This window comes from Dipodomys ordii, unplaced genomic scaffold (assembly GCF_000151885.1).
Source record: "Dipodomys ordii isolate 6190 unplaced genomic scaffold, Dord_2.0 Scaffold11, whole genome shotgun sequence".
NCBI lineage: Eukaryota > Metazoa > Chordata > Mammalia > Rodentia > Heteromyidae > Dipodomys > Dipodomys ordii.
In genome coordinates, this window is record NW_012267227.1 from 16,944,287 (window position 1) to 16,967,053 (window position 22,767).

Here is a 22,767-nt window from a genome sequence, read left to right on the forward strand (position 1 = left end):
TACAGTACCTAAAATATATGGACACAAATCTGGAAATTAAGCAAAATGTATGTGTGAATTTAGGTAAAGGAAGCTGTAAGCTGAGTGCTGATAGTTTACACCTAACTGCTCAGCAGCCTGAGATACAGAGGATTCAAACCCAAACCCAAACCCAGCTGGGGTGGAAAAGTACCAGAAGGGGCCGGGAAGGTGGCTCAGTGATAGAGTGCTTGCCTTCTATGCATAAGGCCCTGGGTTCAATTCCTCAGCACCACATAAGCAGAAAAAAAAGCTGGAAGTGGCCCTGTGGCTCAAGTGGTAGAGTACTAGACTTGAGATGAAAAGCTGAGGGACAGTGCCCAGGCCCAGAGTTCAGACCTCACGACCCGACCCCCCCAAAAAAAAATAAATTCTTTTTTTTTGGGGGGTCCGGTTGTGGGGCCTGAACTCTGGGCTTGGGTGCTGTCCTGGTACTGAGGAATTGAACCCAGGGCTTCATGCTTGCAAGGCAAGCACTCTACCACTGAGCCACCTTCCCAGCCCCCAAAAAAGAAATTCTAATCTCTAAAAATAACCAGTAAAGATCAGACACACTGGTGGCTCATACCAATAATCCTAGTTACTCAGGAGGCTGAGATCTGAGGATCATGGTTCAAAGCCAGCCTGGGCAGAAAAGTCCATGAGCCTTATCTCCAATTAACCACCAGAAGTGGAGCTGTGGCTCAAAGGTAGAGCATGAGCATTGAACAAGAAAACCCCTCAAGGACAGCACCCAGCCCCTGAGTTCAAGTCCCATGACTTGATGAAACAAAGAAACAAAAACAAAAAAACAGCAAAAATCCAGGCCGGAGGTGCAGTTCAAGTGGTATAGCACCAGCCTAGCAAGTGTGAGGCCTTGAGTTCAAACCCTAGTACTGCCAAGAGGAAAAAATAAATCACCTATCAATAATTGGTGCAATTTATTTTTAGTGCAGTAATTAAATTAGCTCCGTCCCTTTTCTTCAAGTACTTTGGTCTCCCTGGCCAATGGATTTCACATAAGTGATCAAAGCCTCAGTGTAGAACAACACAGACCAGTCCAACAATCATAAATGGACAGCCTAGCCAGGCGCTGGTGGCTCACGCCTGTAATCCTAGCTACTCAGGAAGCTGAGATCTGAGGATCATGGTTCAAAGCCAGCTTAGGCAGGAAAGTCCATGAGACTCTTACCTCCAATAAGCCACTAGAAAACTAGAAGTGGTGCTGTGGTTCAAGAAGTGGAGCACTCGCATTGAGCTGAAGAGCTGAGGGACAGCACCCAGGCCCAGTGTTCAAGCCCCACAACTGACAGAAAAAAATACATAAATAGACAGCCCTTGAATTTTTCACACATTGGGAAATGTTACCAGCACCCAGTGGCAATCCCTGGGATCTGCTCTAATCTCTAACTAGCCTCTATTTCCCAAATGTAATTTGTAGCCTGAATGTGCTAGCACCAAGAATTAGTGTGGCTCTTTTACAATTCATATTAATGGAATCATTTGAATTATTTTGTTTAGCTTCTTTTATTCAGTGATATCTAAGAATCTTCTAATAGCAGCAAATCTTTTCCTGTTTTGCTTTTAAACTTTTCTGCCTTGGACTGTGAGCTTCTGACTCTGGGCTTACCACCAAATCACTAGGATTATAGGTATGAGTCACCATCTGGTAGGTGATTTCTAAATAGGCTAGACTTGGCCTCACCCACTTATACCCATTATCAGAACTCATGCCCTTTTTTTGGTGCTGAAGAAACCCCGGACCTTTGGAGTGCTAGGCAAGATGTCAACCACAAAGCTACATCCCCAGACCCTTCCTCCATGTGTTTAAAAAGATGTCATATGGTTATCAGACACTTTGTAATCATGTACTGTTTTATAGCATGGGAACTTCTTTATACAACCACTTAAAAATAAAATTTTTTTTTAAAGATGTCTTATGATTAAGATACAGCGACTTAAAAGATGATCAGAACAGAGCTCACCATGCTGTCTGAGTGCTGGGAAGAAGGGGCTGGCCTAGCTAGCTCCAGTCTCTAACCCAGTGGGTCTCACCCCTATACCTAGCATTGATTAGTTTGTGTACTCTGGCTGTTTTATCTGTTCGAGAATGATAATTACAGTCCCACTTCTAGGAAAGCTATAGTAAGGGACAACAGATATGAAGCTCTAGCTACGACAGTACCTAGCACATAACAAATGCCCATTATTGGCAGACTCTTCCCTGTCAATAATTTCCCAGTCTTATCTCACTGAGAATTGCTACCTGCAGTTAAAGTTCATCACAACAGGGAAAAAAAAATCTTACAGCTGTAAGCTTGGAATTCAAGTCTGGTGAGCTACGTGGGAACCAGAACTGGAGAACCAGCAACAGGTTTTTCAGGATATTTGCTTTCAAAAGTGTCCGCCCCATGTCACTGCCCTCAGCCTGAGCCGTAATAGTAACAGGTAATGGTAATACCGCATTCAGTCGCCCTCCTCTCTATAACTCAGATGTCCACACCTCCTGCAATGCACCACCATCAGCTTGCTCTCAGAGCTTCTGAGAGCTTTGAAGTGAAATTACTTGGAAATAATCCCATTTTCTTTCTGATTCCCAAGAGGCTCACAGTTCTCTGGCCGTTTATTCCTAGGGCCCAGGTGGGAGGATAAAAGCTGAGGACAGGCTCTACGTGAAGGCTGGGAGAAAAGCGGGATAAAGGATAGGAGATAGCACAGAGCTTCTGTCCCATTAAAGAACTTGATCGAAATGCTTGCATCTTCAAAAGGGCTACAGTGGCTATCACTGGGGGATGAGGGGAGGGGTTGCGGAATAAAAGGTACTTGACATTTTTAATCATTTTTTCCCCTAACTATCTAGAAAGACTATCTTTAATACTGGGTGATCTTTAGGTGTTTTGTTCTTCTTGTTGTTGTTTTTCCCCAGTCCTGGGGCTTGAACTCAGGGCCTGGGCACTGTCCCTGAGCTTCTTTTACTCAAGGCTAGCACTCTACCACTTGAGAGCCACAGCACTACTTCCAGCTTTTTCTGTGAATGTTGTCCTGAGGACTCAAACCCAGGGCTTCATGCATGTTAGGCGAGCACTCTAGCACTAAGCCACATTACATTCCCAGCCCTCATTAGGTTTTATCTAATTACAAAAGCACTTTGTGCTTAATGTTGAAAACTTAGAAAAGTGGGGGTAAAAAGTCCCCTTCGTCACGTCTTATAAAGTTAGCAGCTGTTAACATTTTGGCATATGTCTTTCCAGACTTTTCTCTATGTAGATATGCTCCATTTTTGTAATCTGGAAGAAAAAAAAAAACAAACATTTAAGAGACAAAACCTTGGTTCTTTAGTCTTCAATTTTATTTCTGTTTTGAAACAACTTGGAAGTGTTCCTAACAGCAAGGGCCTATCCAGGCATTCCGGGCACCCCCGCCAGGACTGGGGTCACACTGCAGGAACTCCCCCTTTCTCACACCAACTATCGAGCCTGTTTGCACTCTAGAGACTAGGGTCAGAAGATGGTGTCCAGTTAGAGAGGGGAGGGGAGGTCTAAGGGTCATCGTGGACCTGCTGGGCTCCCACAGCTGCCTTTGTTAGTCTCGGGGTGTCTGGGGGTTTGGAAGCATGCTGACAGGCTGTGGGAGGGCTTGGAGAGGGGGCTCCTGAACTCCTCCCGCCTCATCTGTTCTGGGGCCGGCCAGTCAGAGCCCCTACCTCTTGCTGGGCTTAGTGCTCTGCCATTACAAGATGGTCTCTGCCAGACTGTGGTACCCCTGCATGCTGAAAGGGGTGGCCAGACTCAGGGAAGCACCCTCCTCACCACCTCACCCAGCCTACGCAGGATGGGGAATCAGGAAGGTGACAAGGATTCAGACTTGAGTGTCCCACCATCTCCTGCCGCAGGGCTTGGGACCTGACAACTAACCCTTTACCGAATCTCACCTAAAGGGGAATAGTACAAGGGCGTCTCTGTGACTCAGGAGAAAATCTGGCATTTAAACCCAAGCATGGTGGGCACTGCTGAGCTCCCCAGGCGGGAGGAGCTAAATGCATCTTGCACTGAAGCAACAGTGGAGAGAGGGGGAGAAGGTAGGCGCCCACAGGGCTAGACCTATCCTCCCCCACTGCATTTCATGTCCATGGTAACCATGGAAACATAACCACCACCAGCACCCCTCTTTCCAGATGCCTGGGTTCAGGCAACCAGGTCTGGCCTACTTCCTCCAAGCCAAGGCCTGAACTGATGTCAGGTTGGCCAGAGTGGTTGCAGGAAGAACTGGGATTGGGCGATTTGGTCAGTCCAGGTGCCAGCGGTCTGGGAGGGCTACCACAGGAGCCTCCATACCTTGCTGCCTGGGCTGGGGTCAGCCAGCACAGCGGCCAGCAGAACCAGAGGCGGACAGCCCCAGGTACCCTCTGTCTGCGGGCTAACAGCTACTGTGGGGCAGTAGCCCTTGCTGTAAGAGCAGCAGCCTCTGGGTCTCATTGATGGGACTCTCTGGCTGCTGCTCCACCTGCCCAGTGGGCTCAGTTGGACCTCCGGGGCTGAAGATGTACCGACAGTCACTGGGGGTACCTCCTACTGCCCCCACATTACTGCCATCTCCATCTCCAGTCCCACTGCTAGGCTGGCTGGGCAGCTCCAGGCTACCTCCCTCCGCAAGCTGCTCTGCGCTCTCAATGTTGATGTACAAAGGGTCCTGGCTGGTGGACAGCACAGACAGGTGGCCCAGGATGGTCTCCAGCTCCATTCGCAGGCAGGTGAAGCTCGGGCGCTGCTTTGGGTCCGCGTTCCAGCACTGGTACATGAGATCATACCTGGGGTAGAAAGGAGGAGGAGGGGTGGTATTGGTCCTAACACAGAGGCCTCATAATCATATGGCACTGGGATTGAAGAAAAAACAATGTTCTACTGGACGAGGTTTACTACGTATCAGGCATCCTTTTAAGTCTTCCATATTTAAGAAAACCTAGACATAGAGTCAGGGTTACTTTTTTTGGGGGGTGGGGAGTCTTGGGGCTTGAACTCTGGGCCTGGGCGCTGTCCCACAGCTCTTCAGCTTAAGGCAAGCATTCTACCACTTGAGCCACTGCACCACTTCCAGTTTTCTGGTGGTTCATTGGAGATAGTCTCACGGACTTTCCTGCCCAGGCTGGGTTTGAACTGTGATCCTCAGATCTCAGCTTCCTCAGTAGCTAGGATTGCAGGCGTGAACCACCGGCTCCCGGCTTCAGGGTTACTTTTTTAGGGGTAGATTTGAACATTTATACACATTTTGTCCCTAGTCAACATGAGGCAGCACCCACTCAGGTACTGTTAAACTCTCCCTGCCTACAGATACCTTTGCATGCTTCTAGCCCTGTTTCCCTGACAGGAACACTTTTGTGCATACTATTTTAGGAGTCGCACAGACTCTGCGAAGCCTTTCACTGGTTCCAAGGAATGATTCTGGTGAGAAAAACAAATAACCAAAGACTCTCCAAAATCTAAGTGGAAAGTGTCTGAGACCAGGTGTGATCAGAGCATGTGCCTGGCACTTGCCAATGCCCATGACAAAAGTCCCAAGCAGTGTCTCATGTACCAGCTCTAATGAGGCCCCTTGTAATGGTTAGAATCGTGCCAGACCCAAATTGACTGTGGGAATGATCCAAAGCCATGGGTACATGGCCAGACATTCTCCAGGCTCTGCTAGGAGCCACTGGCACCTGTCCATCAGGTGGCCTGGTGGGAAGCTAGTGTCCACCCACCCTTTACTGACAGCACCCACTCTAGCCTGGGAGGGAGCTGAGCCAGGGTTTGTTTCTACTCCCACTAGAGCTTCTGTAGCTTCAGGTGAAGGCTGAGGGAGGCTGAAGCTTTGGGGAGATAGGAGCTTCCAAGAGGACAGAGCTGGTTCCTGCACTTGAATTTCCCCCTCAGGTACAGGTGAAGTACCCACAGCCTGCTCCCAGCATTTCCAATCCTGTGCCCTAGAGAAGGATGCCACTGTAAAGGATTAGCCTTCCGGCTGGGAAGGTGGCTCAGTGGTAGAGCACTTGCCTTGCATGCATGAGGCCCTGGGTTTGATTCCACAGCACCACATAAGCAAAAAGAAAAAAGCTGGAAGTGGCGCTGTGGCTCAAGTGGTAGAGCACTAGCCTTGAGCTGAAGAGCTGAGGGACAGCACCCAGGCCCAGAGTTCAGGCCCCATGACCAGACCCCTCCAAAAAAAAAAAAAACCAGAAAGGATTAGCCTTCCTCTGCCTCTCCTGGTCTTGACAATCCTACAGCAACTAAGGGAACACAAATCCCCTGGATAACTGTGCATTCCTTCCTATGGATTCTAGCTAAAGTTCTTTGGGAACCCAGAGGCTTGGACAGAGTCAAGAAGTAAGACTATAACAGACCAATCATACTTGGTTTCATGGTTGAGGGCACATACTCTAATTAAACCATGGGGGATGGGGAGGGGGTAGTTACTGGTAAGGTATCTCAGTGGTAGAGTGCTTGCCTAGCTATGAAGCCCTGGGTTCAACTCCTCAGTATCACATAAACAAAAAAAGCTGGAAGTAGCACTGTGCCTCAAGTGGTAGAGTGCCAGCCTTGAGCAAAAAAAGATAGCTCAGGGACAGTGCCCAGGTCCTGAATTCAAGCCCAGGACTGGCAAAAACAACAACAACAAAACACACAAACAAAAACAATAATAACAGGGATCTAGGTTCAAATACCAGCTCACTCACTTAATATCTGTGTGACCTTGGCTGTGTTACTTAACCTCTTTAATCCTATTTCCTCCTGTACAAAGCAGGAGGTGAGGGGGAATAAATAAGTCTTTTCCTGATCGGGTTGGAGGAAGATGACATGAAATATCTAAAGTATCCAACTGCTAGCAGAAGCACTCACACGGCTCACAGTATAGTTAGGCCGTGCCCTGTTCCCACGGCCTTGCACTTGCAACAAGGAGGTAGCTTCTTTCTTCCCAGCATCTCGGGTCCCCTCTACCTTCTACTCCCTCAAGAGAAGGCCAAGACCAGGAGAGGATTCTGGCTCTGTGCCAAGCAAGGACAGAGTGGAGCAGCTCAGCTTTTCCTCAGCTGTAGGTAATCCTATCTGAAGAGGATGCCACCAGACCAAAAGGTTTTCTCAGATTAGCTGGGTCCCAAGGAGGAGGCAGGGGTGAGTAGAACCCGCAGTGCCAGTCAACTCTGTACCTTCTTACCCTTAGGTTTCCCAGCTCTTCCCTAGAAGCTGGGGAAAATAAAGTTACATTGCATATAAATAGGGAGGGAGTCATCTTTCTCTGTAGCTACAAAAACATTTCTACAAAAAGAAAAAAAGAACAGAAAAGAAAAAAAAAAGCAAGCAAGCAGACAAGTAAGCAAGCTGGGCACTGGTGGCTCATGCCTATAAACCTAGCTTCTCAGGAGGCTGAGATCTGAGGATGGCGATCAAAGCCAGCCCAAGCAGAGGAGTCTGAGAGACTCTTACTTCCAATTAACCAGCAACTAGCTGGAAGTGGAAGTGTGGCTAAAGTGGTAGAGTACCAGCCTTGAGTAAAAATGTGAAATAAGAGTGTAAGACCGGAAGTGGTGCTGTGGCTCAAACAGTAGAGCGCTCTCCTTGAGCTGAGGAGCGCAGGGATAGCACCCAAGTCCAGAGTTCAAGCCCCACGGCCAGAAAAAAAAAAAAAAAGTTATTGATATTGGCCGGGCACTGATGGCTCACACCCGTAATCCTAGTTACTCAGGAGGCTGAGATCTGAGGATTGTGGTTCAAAGCCAGCCCGGGCAGGAAAGACCATGAGACTCCTATCTCCAATAAACCACAAGAAAACTGGAAGTGGCGCTGTAGCTCAAGTGGTAGAGCACTTGCCTTGAACTGAAGAGCTGAGGGACAGCGCCCAAGTCCAGGGTTCAAGCCCCATGACAGACAAAAAAAAAAGTGTAAGACCCCAAATTTAAGACTGAGCACATACAGATGTGCGTGTGTATGCAAGCACACACGCATACATACATACATACAGAAAGGCCCACTTGAGGTTGTAAGCTGCCCCAGGGACCGTGGTGGCAGGTCCCATCTCCATCTCCTTCCCAGGGTACTCACACGTCCTCCATGCAGTCTGGAGGCTGTTTCAGGCGGCTCCCGCCAATGAGGTAGTTGTAAATCTCAGCATTTTCGATGCCAGCGTATGGCGTCTGCCCGCGAGTAATGATCTCCCACATGGTCACTCCGAAGGCCCACTGGCACAAAATTGAAGGACAGGGTGACATCAGGTTTCCTGAGCTAAGCAGGTAATAGCTCTGGGGTTCGGGAGCCTTACAACTAGACAGAGAACAGACCTGGCCAGCTCTTGGGGGTCCCACAGGTCCACCCACACTGGAGTCCACACTGCCTGCATTACCACCAAGTGTCACTGTGCTGCGGCTCACCACGTCACTGTGCACAGTGTACAGGTTGTCAGCCAGGCTCTCCAGCGCCAGCCACTTGACGGGCAACTTGGACGCACAGCCCTGACGGTAGTAGTCCCCGCTATAGATTTTCCGAGAGAGTCCAAAGTCAGCCACACATACTGTCATGTCCTCCGCAAGCCTGAGAAAGGTATTGGAGGGCAAGGTCAGCACTTCCCTGTGCTCACAGCCTCACTAAAGCCAGGCTGTCTCCATGCACAGCAGGCTGTCCTCATGCAGGAGCTAACAAACCATCCTCCTGGCACTAGCTGCCCACCAGCCTGAGCCCTTCAGAATTCCTACATGCAGTTTCGAGCAGCCAGGTCTCGATGGATGAAGTTCCGGGAGCTCAGGTACTCCATGCCGCAGGCAATGTCCACCATGAACCGGATCAGGGTCTGAAGGGGCAGGTTCTGGTAGGCAGATAAGGCAAGATCAGGTTGGTCCTGCCCACTCAGCTAGGGTAGGATAAATGGGGTTCCCTGGCAAGAAAGCCGAAAGATCGTCCCCAAAATCATTGAAAGGAGAGGATGGAGGTTAGGATGTTTTGACAAGTCTGAGAAAGAGCCCAAGAGCCAAGACAGTAGCCTGAAGCTCCACAAGTCCCTCTTCCAGGAAGGCTGTAGTCTGGAGTACAATTCCCACAGGGCTTCATTCAGAAGGAAGCTGTGATAAATGAAGCCACTCGGAGTGTTCCGGCTCCCAACCAACTCCACACACCCAACCCATCAAGCCCCTGGCTCCAGGGCTTCGTTCCTCTCTAGGAAAAGATCTCAGACTCATTTCCCCCAGGCCACTCCCACCTCAGGCACTTACAAAAGGGTTCTCCCCAATCCGAGAGGCAAGAAGGAAGGCGTGCAAGTCCCCATGCTTCATGAAGGGCAGGATGACCATGGGGATAGGGAGTCGACCTTTAGCTCTGCTCCGGAGGCTTACCCCTAGGGACAAGGAGATCAGACTGAAGGGCAGGATGACCATGGGGGCTAGGGAGCTGACCTTTACCCTGCTCCAGAGGCTCACCCTAGGGACAGGGAAATCGGTTGGACACATAAAAGTCAAAAACAGCTTCCACCTATCTGTCCCCACCTGCTGGGTCCGTCCCTCCTACATCCCAGTTTGTGCTCTCTCTTTTCTTATGGGTTCTGCTATGGTCTGAGGACTACTAGGAAAGGTCCTGGCTACTGCTCCCAGATCCCAGAGCATCTTCCCTTCCCCTCGTCTGCCCACTTGAGCAGGTTTCATGTGCAGACCTTTGAACTAGGTCTTGGAACACAGCTCCTTACCCGGAGCGAGGTAGGACATTCGCCAACATCCTGCCTGCTACTGGACCACCAGCTTCCTCACCATGTAAATGCAAACTGCTCTCCTCCAGGCTGCCCTCTTTTGTTGATGGACCATATTTTTAGCCCTCTTCTATATCTACCTCCCCCACAGTGGGCTCACCAACAAGCTTGGCCACGTGTGGATGGTCAAACTCCTTCATGCAAGCTGCTTCCCTGAGGAACTCTTCAATGTCGCTGGAGGCAATGATGTCAGCTGGAAGCAGTGGGTGGGGGAAGGGAGTGAAATGAGACGTTTCCCAGCTCTGACCAAGAGACTCCAAAGTCCAAAGGCTTTTCCTTCAAAAGTCCTGGGCTTTGGACTGGGTGTGGCTCAAATGGTAGAACATAAAGCTCCAAGACTCAAGTTCAAAACTCTGTATCTCTCTGTCTCTTATTTTTGTCTCTCACACACACACCCAAGTTCTGAGCTTCACAGGGAAGCAGACAAACAGTTTAGCTATGTGCAGAACTGGCCACAGAATAGTACTATGCAACAAATTCTCCACTTGCAGCTCAAACAACCCAAACTGTTATCATTGCAAGAAAGAATTCAGAGGACAGTGACTGCTGCCGGCAGAGAGCAATGCGGGGGAGCAAATCTTTGTTTATGCTTCTGAATTATTCATGTGGCACAGACAGCATCTGTATTAGTGTCCACTAGCTCACCTCACCTTGCAAATCTTAAACAAAAACAGAGCTTACTCCAGGATCAGTCACCCCTTACCCTCCAGGGAAGGTAAGGAAGGTCCTCACTCTAGAACCCCTATTCTCCACTTACCTTTCAGCATCTTTACAGCCACTTTCACAAAGGAGCCATCTTCCTGCTTCAGCTGGGCCTCTCGCACGGACCCAAACTCTCCTAGAAATGGAGATAGTGAGAAGGGGTTCTCTCATCGGCCTCTGGGGCCACTGGAGGAGGCCAAAGCAGATCATGCTGGCAAGAGCTACTCCACAGTCTCTGTCTTATTTTTTGTCGGTCGTGGGGCTTGAACTCTGGGCCAGGGCACTGTCCCTCAGCTCTTCAGCTCAAGGCTACCACTCTACCACTTGAGACACAGCACCACTTCCGGTTTTCTAGTGGTTTACTGGAGATAATAGTCTCATGGAGTTTCCTGCCTGGGCTGGCTTTGAACCACGACCCTCAGATCTCAGTCTTCTGAGTAGCTAGGATTACAGGCGTGAGCCACCAGTGCCCAGCTTATATAACTTTTTTTTTTTTTTTTGCCAGTCGTGGGGCCTGAACTCTGAGTCTGGGCGCTGTCCCTCAGCTCTTCAGCTCAAAGCTAGCACTCTACCACTTGAGTCACAGAGCCACCTCCAATATTTTTCTGCTTGTGTGGTTCTAAGGAATCGAACACATGGCCTCATGCATGCAAGGCAAGCATGCTACCACTGAGCTACCTTCCCAGCCCCAACAGTCTCTGTCTTCAGCCCCCATGCATTCCCCAAACCTCCAAACTCATAAGCCTACGACATAATTGTATCTTCTTTATGGGAGTTGAAACAAATTCATGCTCTCAATATGACAGGAACAACCAGAGCCAGCCTACCAGCTCATGCCAGCCCTATACCGTCAACACACCTTTGCCCAACATCCGGCCCAGGGTGAACTGCTGCTCTGGGATGAGCACATCTTCCAACTTGTCCTTCAGTTCATCACTGATGCCCAGGCTATCCACTGCAGGGAGGAGGTGAGAATGAGATTCAGCCTGGCCTCTTTTTTTTTTTTTTTTTAGGTCTAAGACTGGAACTCCAACTCAGTACCTGACAGTTTTGTTCATTGGCTAGTGCTCTACAAACTGAACCATGCCTCCAACCCCTCAACCTTGTCCCTTGATCCAAGAGTCAAACCTCCGCCTGCCTCTTCGAGCTACTGAGGAACCTGGCTGGCACCCAGTGCAGGTGGTCCATCCCCCCGAGGCAGGTCTGTGTGCATTCTCACTACTCCAGACCTCACACTCATCACGATTCAGACATGGACCAAATTAAAGAGTTGGTAAGAGGCTGCAGGTGAGGAATGAAGTAGCCCAGATTTCCTCTCATGAGTCTCCCACCACTCACGTGTGGCCTCAATTCGTTCAGGCCTTTCTCGGTTGAAAGACCGGGCAGCTCGGAAGTGAACGGCTGGCTCCCCGCGGGCCATGACACTGTCAAAGGCTTGCCTAAAGGGAAACCCAGGACTTGGGATCAGTTCCAAGTCTTTGTCAGCACTTGCTTCTCCCTCCACAGCTCCACTCCCTTACCCAAACCGAGTCTCCTTCCGCCTCTTCCGAAGGAGGATGAGGGCCAGTGCAGCAGCGGTCACCAGGGCCGTGAGCACACCCAGCACCACGGGCACCCAGGATGTGCGGCTGTGAGGAGGGCCCTGCTGCCCTGTGGGAGGGAGGGGCAGTGGCATGAACCAGGCTGACACTGAGGCCCTTTAGAACTTTCCCAGGATCAGGGGCTAGGAGTGACACATATCTGCAATTCCAGCTACTCAGTTGATGGTAATTGGGAGGATCAATGTTCAAAGCCAGGGTTGGGAAGGTGGCTCAGTGGTACAGTGCTTGCCTTGCATGCATGAGGCCCTGGGTTCGATTCTTCAGCACCACATAAGCAGAAAAAGCTGGAAGTGGAGCTGTGGCTCAAGTGGTAGAGCACTAACCTTGAGCTGAAAAGCTGAGGGGCAGCGCCCAGGCCCAGAATTCAGGCCCCGTGACTGACAAAAACAATAAATAAATAAATAAATATGAAAAAAATGTTCAAAGCCAGCTCAGGCAAAAAGTTAGTGAGCCTACATCTTAATTAAAAGTTTAGAATGGTAGCACATGCCTGTCATTCCAGCAATGTAGGAGGAATAGGTAGGAGGATCATAATCCAGGCAAGCCTGGACAAAAATGTGAAATGCTGTCTGAAAAAAATAACGAAAGCAAAAAGAGCTCGAGATGTAGCTCATGTGACAGAACACCTGCAAATCAAGCGCAAGGTCCTGAGTTCAAACCCCATTACCACCTAAATAAGAAAAATATGGGGCGAAGGTGGCTCAGCAGTATGCATGCATGAGGCCCTGGGTTCGATTCCTCAGTACCACATGCACAGAAAGGGCTGGAAGTAGAGCTGTGGCTCAAGCGGTAGAGCTGAAGAGCTCAGGGACAGCGCCCAGGCCTAGTTTTCAAGCCCCATGACTGACTGAAAAAAAAAAAAGGGAAAAGAAAAATATCTGTCCCATGGTGGCCACTTGGCCTGGCCAAAAGACTTCCTAAGTTAATAAGCATCCCAGTGAAAGAGGCTGCCAAGGAAGATTCAAAAGTTCCTATACTGACTGTTACAGGCCCTGGAGGCTGTGACCTATAGTAAGACCAGGGGCTTCAGTGCCAGGTCTGGGGTGAGAAGAGGGAAATGAAATATAAACATCAACCCTGGTCTCAACTGGCTGACTTTAAGTTTGGGGCCTACTAAGAGATCAAGCACCACCAGCCTCCTCGCTCTCCCCCAGGATGCTTTGAAGGCTCTGATCCCTCGGCCCAGGCCCCGACCTGCCTCACCTGCATGATCGTGAGATGACACTATTAATGGCTGACTCCAGGGCCCACAGCCAACTTCATTGGAGACGCACACACGAACAATCAGGTCCTTCTGGGGATCCCAATCTGTGAGATTGGCCATGGTCCCCTCCACAGTCAGCTCACCCTGCAGCAAGGAAACAACCCCCACCCCAGGCTGAGCCAGAGGACAAGGCCTCTGCTGGTGCTGGGAGGACACAGAAAGGCCTAGCCAGGAACAGGGGAGTCTGGGGAGCTGTGAGTGTAGGGGCTGTGGGAACACAACCTTCAGGGAGTCATCGCATTCCTGCTCTGGGCTGTGGGGCTGAGGCCAATCCAGAACACAAACAAGGCTCAGCACCCGTGGGGGATGGGAAGGGATTGGGCTGAGGACAAAGCCTTATCTGTGGCCTCCCTCAGCTGCAGAGGGGAGGAGAATATGTTCCTACAGCACGTGCAAAGTGACCCCCAAGCAATTCCCATTACAGATCGCTACAAGACTCAGTAAGGAGAGGAGCTTGCTTGCCTAGGGGCAAGAAGGAGTACATTCCCAGAGGGTGGTCGGAGGCCCAGGACCCCCAGAGACAGACATTCTAAAGCTCTTCAAGTCCTCCAGCCCTGGGCTAACTCTCTAGGAGAGAAAGTGGAGGAGTACTTACCTGGGTTCCATTGTCTTGAACCCAGGACAACTGATAAGGTCCCAGGGGGGCTTCAAAAGGACCCTCAGGGATAACTTCTTCCCACTCCAGGATGAGGCCTGAGTCTGTGCGAATGGCATGGAGGTTCTGGGGAGCACTGGCTGGGGCTGTACCCAAAGAGACAAAGTTGCTAAGACCCCTCAGTCCTTCTGTTGCAATACCCCACACTGATCTCTGGACCAATAGCTAAACACTGAGCAGCTCTGAGAACAAAGGATAGGGGAAGGTTTGCTCTCGGATCACAGGGCTCCCACCCAGGAGGGTGGTGACAGCCCCAGGTAGTCCCAGGTTACAGTCCCATAGCCAGGCCAGCATCCAGACAACAGCTAGAGAACAAGGCAAGTTCCTGCCTCAGTATCTTACTTAGCCCGTGCCCTATTTTTCCCCCTAGATGTTTACGTGAATTCTTTTTCCTTCAGACCTCACTTGCACCTCTTTAGGGAGATGTTCTTGACCACCCAGAGCAATTGTCATCACATTAGCCAATCTTCTCCAGTTTGCTTATCTGTTCCACCCACAAGAACTACATACAATCCGGCATGTAAAGCGTGCACAGATGTTCAGTACATGTCTACTCAGCTTGGTAAATCATTCACCCCAGGCTGAAAGAAGCCTACCTTTCCCTCTTAGCCACTCTCAATCAACTGCATGCACAACTCCAGCCAAGCCCCCCTCTCTCTTCTCCCATCCTGCCCAACCTTCTTACCCAGACCCTTTGTCTGAAAGGGCACCCAGTCAGCATAGGGGGACGGTCCCAAGGCGTTGGCACAGCGCACCCTGAGGCTGTAGTTGGTGGCAGGCACCAGGTCCCGAAGCAGGCAGGTAAACGGTGGCACAGGGACGACAACAGCCAGGACCTCCCAGTCTCCTGGGGCCTGTGTCACCTTCAGAAGAGCAAAGAATCAAGGGTGTAAAAGGGGGCGCAAGCATGGTCCTGCACTCAGGTCCTGTACCCCCACGTCTTTGCAGAAGCTCTTCCTTAGGCTTGTCCTGGCAAAGCTCTACTGGTCCTTTAAGATTCAGGTGCTAGGATGCGTGGCTAGCCAGTACTGAGTTCATATCCCAGTACTGCAGAGAAAAAAAACAAATGTTTCCATGTAACTATCATTTTCTTGGTGAAAACCATTCTGAAGTATGCCAGAAAACTCCGCTTGTTCCTCTGTAATTGGTTCTTGTCACAGAGTGCCTGTCATTTGTTGTAACTGTTTACCTGCCATCTCAAAGTCTCTCAGTGCATCTCAGGATAAGCTTAGGACACTTTGAGCCATCTGCTTCTCACCACACATTTTTGGGGACACAGGGCCAGAGTACAATCCTTGATCAAGGTTAGAGGGCTGCATATTTAAACATCAGTCATCTAATTCTTTCCTATTTTTTCAGCAACTGAAGACTGTGCCTTCTACATGCAAACTGTTACGCTAGGCTCCACTGCATCTCCATCCTAAGTATCTATACTGATATCTGGGAAGGGGGCTCAGTGGTAGAGTGCTTCCCTTGCATGCATGGGGCCCTGAGTTCGAGTCCTCAGCACCACATAAGCAGAAAAAGCCAGAAGTGACGCTGTGGCTCAAGTGGTAGAGCGCTAGCCTTGGGCTGAAGAGATCAGGGACAGAGCCCAGGCTCAGGTCCCATAATTGGCAAAAAAAACAAAAACCAAAAAACATCTAGAGCCGGATGCTGGTGGCTCATACCTGTAATCCTAGCTACTCAGGAGGCTGAAATCTGAGGATCACAGTTCAAAGCCAGCCCTGGCAGGAAAGTCTGTGAGCCTCTTATCTCTAATTAACCACCAGAAAACCAGAAGTAGTACTGTGGCTCAAGTGGTAGAGTGATAGCTTTGAGCTAAAGAGTTTAGGACAGTGCGCAGACCCAGGGATCAAGCCCCACAACTGACAATAAATAAATAAATGAATAAATCTGGAAGGTCAGGCTTACATTTGTAAATCTCCATATACTTAGAGTCAAGTCAGAGTAGGTGGTGCCATGGAAGACCTGTCTTCCAGGCAAGGGTCTGCATTCTATTAAACCTTAAGTGCCCAAGGATGGACAATGCTGCCTGCAAACCCAGGCTTGGTCTCGTTTGTCTATCCAAGGCTGCCATTTGGTCTTAAATGCACACATATCACTGTGGTCCACCCTTGGGAGCTGACCCAGCAATGAAGAGGCTCACACAGGCCCTGGTCATACCAGGGCCCAACCCCTCAGAGTGAGAGATGCTGATATGTAGAGTATGCTCACTCTGGATAGCCTTGTCCTCTTGACCCTGCAGGCTTTGCCCAGGAACAGAGTGTTGTAGCTAGAGTTGGTAGAATGACCCAAAGGAACTAATTAGTTTAGTTGCTCTACAACTTGAGTCATGCCTTTAGCAAAGCAGGAACTGCTAAGAACAGTTTGGAAATATTCAGCTTGAATCCCTTGAAAAAATATGAAGATTGCCTTGTTTGGGGAGCAGATGCCCACTCTTTTTTTTTTTAAACTCTCCAAGTCTTAGGTTCTCCTGTGTCTACCTGTTTTCTTTGGGATGGCTGGTGGGAGGAGTGTAAGATTGCAGAACATCAGATAAATCAAAAGTTTTCACCCATGTCAGCAAAACTCTTCTAGGGAGGCAGTCTATAGAGCTTAGTAAAGCTCTTGCCTAAAACATGTGAGGCCCTGGATTCAATCCCCAGCACTGCAAGGAAAGAACAAAAGAAAAAAGAAAAGGAAAGAAAGAAGGAAGGAAGGGACATTCTTTTGGTATTCCCCACCCTCATCTGCTCAAGTGATTGGCTTTCCAACCTGCAGAATGTACAGGTTTGAGCCAGTCTGCAGTCTTCATTGCCAGAGCATGCCATGGGTCTTCCTGCTAAGAAGCAATATCTAAGAGTGTGGCAGGGCTAGTGAGTGTGATACCACAGTTACCAAGTGCCAGGCCAGACAGCCAGAATAAAGTGGTTAAGTCCCAGAGAGCCTGCGGGGCTCATCCCAGCCTACCTGCACTGTACAGGATTGGAGCAGGGCCCGGCCATCAGCACCTGGCATCCAGGCCACACTAGCATTGCTGCTGGAGAGCTTCGTCACTGTGATGTTGAAGGGAGCAGCAGGTGGTGCTGTGGATAGAGACCCCAGCGTCAGTAAGGATGTGGAAGAGGGAGCAGAAGGCCTGGCTTCAAGGTGTACCTATTAGTGTCATCCAGTGGTAAGTGGACCAGAGAAGATGACTAGAGGATGGACCTCACAGGCTCTGAAGTCAGACCTCTGGGTGGGGGATGGGGAGATGGGGGCCTGTGACACAGTGGTGCACAAGCCAGAAATCAGTAGGGCACAACTGCTCATACCTGGGAGAATGACTAGGTTGTGGAGAGACTGCCTCTCTCTGAATAAGGAGCCCTGGCCAAAGAACAAGATAAGATGGCATGTGGGGGTGGCTCTGGGGCCTTGGGAGATACAAAAGGAGAGAGGCAGCTGCCACTGCAGTCACAGACAAGCTCCTCCACGTGCTGGCTTCCCCCCTCCCTTCCACCCTCCGTCAGTGCGCCAGCCCTTTGGGTCTCCTCTGTCATCTGCCAGGTTGCTTCCCCTGCCCGTTCAAGTGGCGGAAACAAGGTTGAGCGGGAGCCTTGACCATCTCCCGCTGGCTCCTTCTCCTCCCTCCGCCCCCCACTCTGCTGCTTCGTGATGGGAAATCTGCTGTGACGTCAGAATTCTATTCTTAGCCACAGCAGGCTCTCAGGTGCTCCCACTAGGAATGGTAGATGGGCTAACTACCCCTCACTCCGAGATCCAGGCCTGGCTGGGGAAAGCTGCTGCACCCCACAACGGTTCTAATGATAATAAGAGCTCAGAGTGCCCCTGCCTGACCCCCGAGGTCCTACCTTGGAGGCGAACAATGGCTGAGCGAGAAGTGGCCAGCCCTTTTATGTTGTGGGCTTCGCAGGAAAACTCGGTGCTCTGGGTCACTCCTGGGGCCAGAAAAACCACAATCAGTCCCTCAAGCACAAATCCGGCTTGGGGAGAGAGGGCACTCAGGTTCAGACCTGAAAAATACTCCAGCCAACGGAAGGGGCAGGATAGTGGAGTGCAGTGAAGTGGAATAAGGACTGTGCAGTCTAATGAGCTTGGTTGAGGTCTCTGTTTTCTCATCTCTCAAATGGGGGAATTTTACGCATCAGGTAAGTGATGTAAAGAGCACTGCACATAGTAAGCCTTGAGAAATGTTACACGGCACCTCCCACCTTCCTGCCATCTCCCACGGATGGAACAGAGCTGCCTCCCTTTCCTGGCCACTCCTTTATCAGGCATACCAGGCCTTTGTTGTTTGTTCTGTGCCCAGTTGTTGTTGTAGTTGCAGATTCTTTGACTCACAGTAGTTCTCAGCTCCTTATGTATGTCTTAACCCCCCCCCTCCCCAATTATTCTCAATGCTTTCTGAGCTGGAAAGGTGGCTTCTATCTCCTTTGTGTTCCCTCAGTCCCCTGTGGTGCCCAGCACAGTGTGGTATGTGCAGTAGGAGTTTCTTGAGTGCTTATTATAGAGAAGGCTGCCCGAGGGTCATAACCACGCACATCTGGAGGGAAACAGCTGAACCAGCCTCCACTCTGAAGAGGGACTGCCCGTGATCCAGCAGGTCCTACATTCTGTACCTTTTCTCAAACTTCAAACTGCTGGGGACTGGGTGGATGAGAATCCCTTTCTTCTCACTTTTCCACACAGGAGACCAAGCTCTAATTCTCTCTCTCTCTCTTTTTTTTTTTTGGTCCAGTTCAAACCTCAACCAGAAACAGTAAACTAAGTTGTGTGTTTTTTTTTTTTCCCACAGATGAGCAAGTCTTTTTTTTTGGTCGGTCCTGGGGCTGGGGGCTGTCCCTCAGCTCTTTAGCTCAAGGCTAGTGTTCTACCACTTGAACCACAGTACCACTTCCATTTTCTCAGTGGTTTATCAGAGATAAGAGTCACGGAGTTTCTTGCCTGGGCTGGCTTTGAACTGCGATCCTCAGATCTCAGCCTCTTGAGTAGCTAGGATTACAGGCGTGAGCCACCAGTGTCCGACTATGGGCAAGTCTTTTTTTTCTTTTTGGTCATGGGGCCTGAACTCTGGACCTAGGCGCTGTCCTTCAGCTCTCCAGCTCAAGGCTAGCGCTCTACCACTTGAACCACAGCGTCACTTCCGGCTTTTTCTGCTTTTGTGGTGCTAAGGAATTGAACCCAGGGGCCTCATGCATGCAAGGCAAGCGTTCTACCACTGAGCCACCTTCCCAGCCCTATGGGCAAGTCTTAAAAACATGTGATAGAAGTGCCCAAGAAGCTAGGCACTGGTGGCTCACGCCTGTCATCCTAGCTACTCAGGAGGCTGAGATCTGAGGATCGCAGTTCAAAGCCAGCCCGGGCAGGAAAGACCGTGAGACTCTTATCTCCAATAAACCACCAGAAAACCGGAAGTGGCGCTGTAGCTCAAGTGGTAGAGCGCTCGCCTTGAGCTGAAGAGGGACAGCACTCAGGCCCAGAGTTCAAGCCCCATGACCGACAAGACAAAAAAAAAAAAGTGCCCAAGAATTTGAGGGCTCAGGAAGGTTTGCAGGCGTGGCTGCTTTGGGTTTAACTGTGGAAGTATGGAGACACAGTTATTAGGGAAAACATCTGGAGATTTCTGGAGAGGGTTTCAAGGAGAGGAGGCCCCTGTATTTTTATGCCACCCTGCCTCTCTCCTTTACCCCCTCCCTCCATTTTTCTCTGTGCAGCCTGAGAGTCTTGTCTTTTCCCTGTCTGGCAGACACTCCTCCCTAGCTCTGTGTGGGCTGATTTCTAGCTACTTCCCCTGGGAGGGAAGGGGAGGGGGATGGGTGCCCCTGGTCTCACACAATTCCTTTCCCAGGACCAGTTGTGCATGGTCTGGACTACTATGAAGGAGGCAAGGAGGCCCATGGCACCGGCAGCACCAGCAGGCACCAGCACCGGCAGCATCTTAAGCAATCGCAGCAGGATGGCCAGTAATCAGCCCTCCCAGCCAGCCTAACACACCTGAATAATGAGCTCAGCAATGGTACAGCTCACACATCCAGGAATCTGGGTTTGTTCTGGACTCAACAGCAAACTCAGATCCTAACTCTGTCAGGCTCACCATAAGCAAGAACCCAGCTCAAAGCCTCCTCCAAGGGCTGCTCACCTGTTACATTTAAAACGGAGGGAGAGGGAGCAGGTCCCCCAACCTTTGTGTGTCCTCTCCACCAGATAATGGTGACAGGCTCAGGGGGACCCACGGCCTCACAAGACAGTTGGAAAGGGGCATTAGGTGGAACTGCCAGATCTTTTGGCTCCACAGTGAAAAATGGCACACCTGGGAAGAGAAAGGAGTGGGAGTAAGGCTTGCCACCTCTTAGCATCCTACTGCCCAGATGACACGCGTGCTTCCCACAGGAAGTCCTCTATGCAGAAGGCCCCCACAGGCTCCGTAGCGGTGCGGCCAACTGCAAAACAGGTGTCATACTTGGGGGCAGGGGTGTTTCTATTCATCAACTTCCTTAGGCATAGCTTTTCTGCTGCCCCCTTACATGAGGTAGATTCTGCAGGCTCCCACACTCCCCTCCCAGACCTGCTCTGACAGCCTTTCTCAGAGTAAAAGCAGGAGGCTGGGGTGAGGGGAGAGTTGGAGGAGGGGCTAGCAGCGGGAGGAGTGGGTGGGCACTTTCCAGAGTTCTGCTGGCAGACCTCAGCTCTTGTTCAGGGCCTTTGTTACTTTCTTAGTCACTTTGTTTTCTAGGGCTGAGCAGCTCTGAGCTCCTGCAGCTGCAGAGCCTTCCTCCCTTCCCCCACCTTTCCTCACCCCTCCCCCTGCTGGTTGGGCCACTTGATTAGGACAGAGTCCAGACCCAGATGAGTGCTTGAAGCTAGCTGCGCGGACAACTGAAAGTGGGGGCACTCTGTAGGTTGTGGGTCCTAGTGGCCCTTTTGGTTCTCAGAGAGCCACAATCTAGTAGGTGGGGGTTTCTGATGTCTCCACTGAGTTCCCCACTCTTCTTCAGAGATCTGGTCACTGGAAGACAGCACCTGCCCCAGGCCAACACGCCCACATGGCTGTGCCTCCTCACCTTCTACCGTGAGCCACACTGGCTGGGAGATCTCGGTTTCTCCCTCATCCTCCACTTGGCACCAGTACCGGCCCGCATCAGAACGCTCTACTGACTTCAGGCTGTGGAAACAGACACCAGGCTTGTTTACCAGGGTCAACAGGGGAAGATCTGCTAGGTAGAATTGGTGGGTTCATTCTGCCCTACTTCTGGAAGATCCCACAGGTGGCCAAATTTTAAAACTACACACATCTGGAAACAGCAACAGCCCCAGGCTGGCCTCCCACACCTTTCTCCACAGCCCTGCACCTGAGGAAGCCAATCCAGTGCTGCTCGCTGACTGAGATGTACACCTGGTTCCCGCTGTGGACCACGGCCCCGTCCTTCATCCAGTGGATGTCAGGCTCCTCCAGCCCCTCTACGCTGCAGTTGAGCTTCACTGGCTGTCCCTGAGACACTGTCATCTTCACTGGGGCGCCCATGAGCTTCAGGCCTGAGGGGAGGAAGGAGAGGGTGTCAGCCTGTTTGAGAGGGACCCTGCCTAAGTTATCTCTCAGAACACAGCTTCAGTGACATGGGGCTCATTCTCTGCCAACAAGGAAGCAGAGGCAGGACAGCCTGAACCTGGGCTGGGGCCAGGGGTATGACAAACTCTCCAGGTGTCATTTCTGGCACTGCCACGCTTCCCTTAGTGCTAAGGACCACTTCCCCATAGCTGCCTAGTGCCCAGCTACCAAACGCACCACAGTGACAGCTAAAACAGTGGGGAGCTGTCGCCTCCAGTGTAAGCACTGCCCTGGGAAATCAGTGCGACACCCAACCAGTTCAACAGGCTGCCAGCTCTCCACCCAAGGTGTCAGCCCAGCCCCTGAATTGCTGCCTGCACCCCATCCTGCAAAATGAGGAAGGCTGAGGAAGGGAGGGAGGGGGTGCTCCCCTCAAGTGGAGAACATATGGCTACAAAACCACGTCAGATCAAACACATGGCAGCCTTCCTGACAGCCGCTTGCTCTATTAATACCTGAATGTGTGCAGGGGTGGGTGCTAGGAAGGTGGGAGGTAGAAAGGAGGGGTGGGGTTCTCAGCAGGAGCCCAAGATCCCTAAGCCCCTGGAACCTTAACCTCTGCTCTGGCCTCCTGACATGTGTTTATGCAGATGGGCAGGCGAACTATCGGCACAGATGAAATCAAGTCGGGGTTCTTCCTGCCCTTTGCTGTGTGTCTCTGGGCCAATTCCGAAGACTCTCTGAGCATCAGATACACACCTTTCAACTACACCCTTTCCCTGCCCATCCCCAAGACTGACATGGCGAGAAACATTGTCAAGAACAAGATGCCTGCTGAGGGGGGGGGGGCTTGCTGCCCTGCCCTGTGTCTGCACCCTACTCCCTTCGCTCCCTCAGGACGAGTCGCAGGAGCAGGAGGGACAGCCTCACACTCCATATGCACCAGCGCTCCCAGACGTGCACGGTGTAAACTTGGGGACCGAGGTGCGGCACGAAGCGCTCCTGCCGCCCGCGGTGCCTCGGTGGGCGCGGAGAAGCCCCGCCAAGACCAGCGACCTCATCCCCGGCCGGGGGGTCTGGACGTGGCCGGGCACCCCCGCGGGCCGAGGCTGAAGAAGGCTCGAGGGAGCCCCTTGGTGCCCAGACCGTGTGGTTTCACCGCGGGACCCTCCCGAGTGCGGCAGGGCAGACCGGGTCCTCAGGACCGAGGAGGAGGGAACAAACAACGAGGGAGACCGAGGCGGGAAAATCCAGTCCCGAC

General features: G+C 51.1%; 2 protein-coding genes across 2 annotated transcripts in view; one reads left to right on the top strand and one right to left on the bottom strand.

Annotated features, from left to right (window-relative positions):
* Positions 1-3,328: 3,328 nt before the first annotated feature.
* Positions 3,329-18,079, bottom strand: Tyro3 (TYRO3 protein tyrosine kinase). The gene is made up of 16 exons (XM_013009991.1): positions 17,974-18,079; positions 17,812-17,898; positions 16,931-17,046; positions 14,664-14,841; positions 13,919-14,064; positions 13,263-13,407; positions 11,979-12,108; positions 11,797-11,897; positions 11,318-11,413; positions 10,514-10,594; positions 9,857-9,949; positions 9,230-9,351; positions 8,717-8,826; positions 8,396-8,555; positions 8,070-8,206; positions 3,329-4,804 (listed from the first exon to the last, which is right to left on the bottom strand). The coding sequence occupies exons 1-16, from the start codon at positions 18,077-18,079 to the stop codon at positions 4,414-4,416; spliced, it is 2,199 nt and encodes a 732-aa protein (XP_012865445.1). The 3' UTR covers positions 3,329-4,413.
* Positions 18,080-18,086: 7 nt separating this feature from the next.
* Rpap1 (RNA polymerase II associated protein 1) overlaps positions 18,087-22,767 on the top strand; it is a 29,748-nt gene continuing 25,067 nt past the window's right edge. The window contains exons 1-2 of the mRNA XM_013009993.1: positions 18,087-18,108; positions 18,425-18,430. Of these exons, the coding sequence (XP_012865447.1) occupies positions 18,087-18,108; positions 18,425-18,430 (28 nt within the window). The remainder of the gene's footprint in view (positions 18,109-18,424; positions 18,431-22,767) is intronic.

Coding starts and splice junctions, on each gene's coding strand:
- Tyro3 (XM_013009991.1), bottom strand. CDS start 18,079: ATGAGAAAACAGAGACCTCAACCAAGCTCATTAGACTGCACAGTCCTT. Junction 9,352..9,856: donor ACACGTGGCCAAGCTTGTTG/GTGAGCCCACTG, acceptor CCTTGTCCCTAG/GGGTAAGCCTCCGGAGCAGA. Junction 8,556..8,716: donor CTGGCTGCTCGAAACTGCAT/GTAGGAATTCTG, acceptor TACCTTTCTCAG/GCTTGCGGAGGACATGACAG.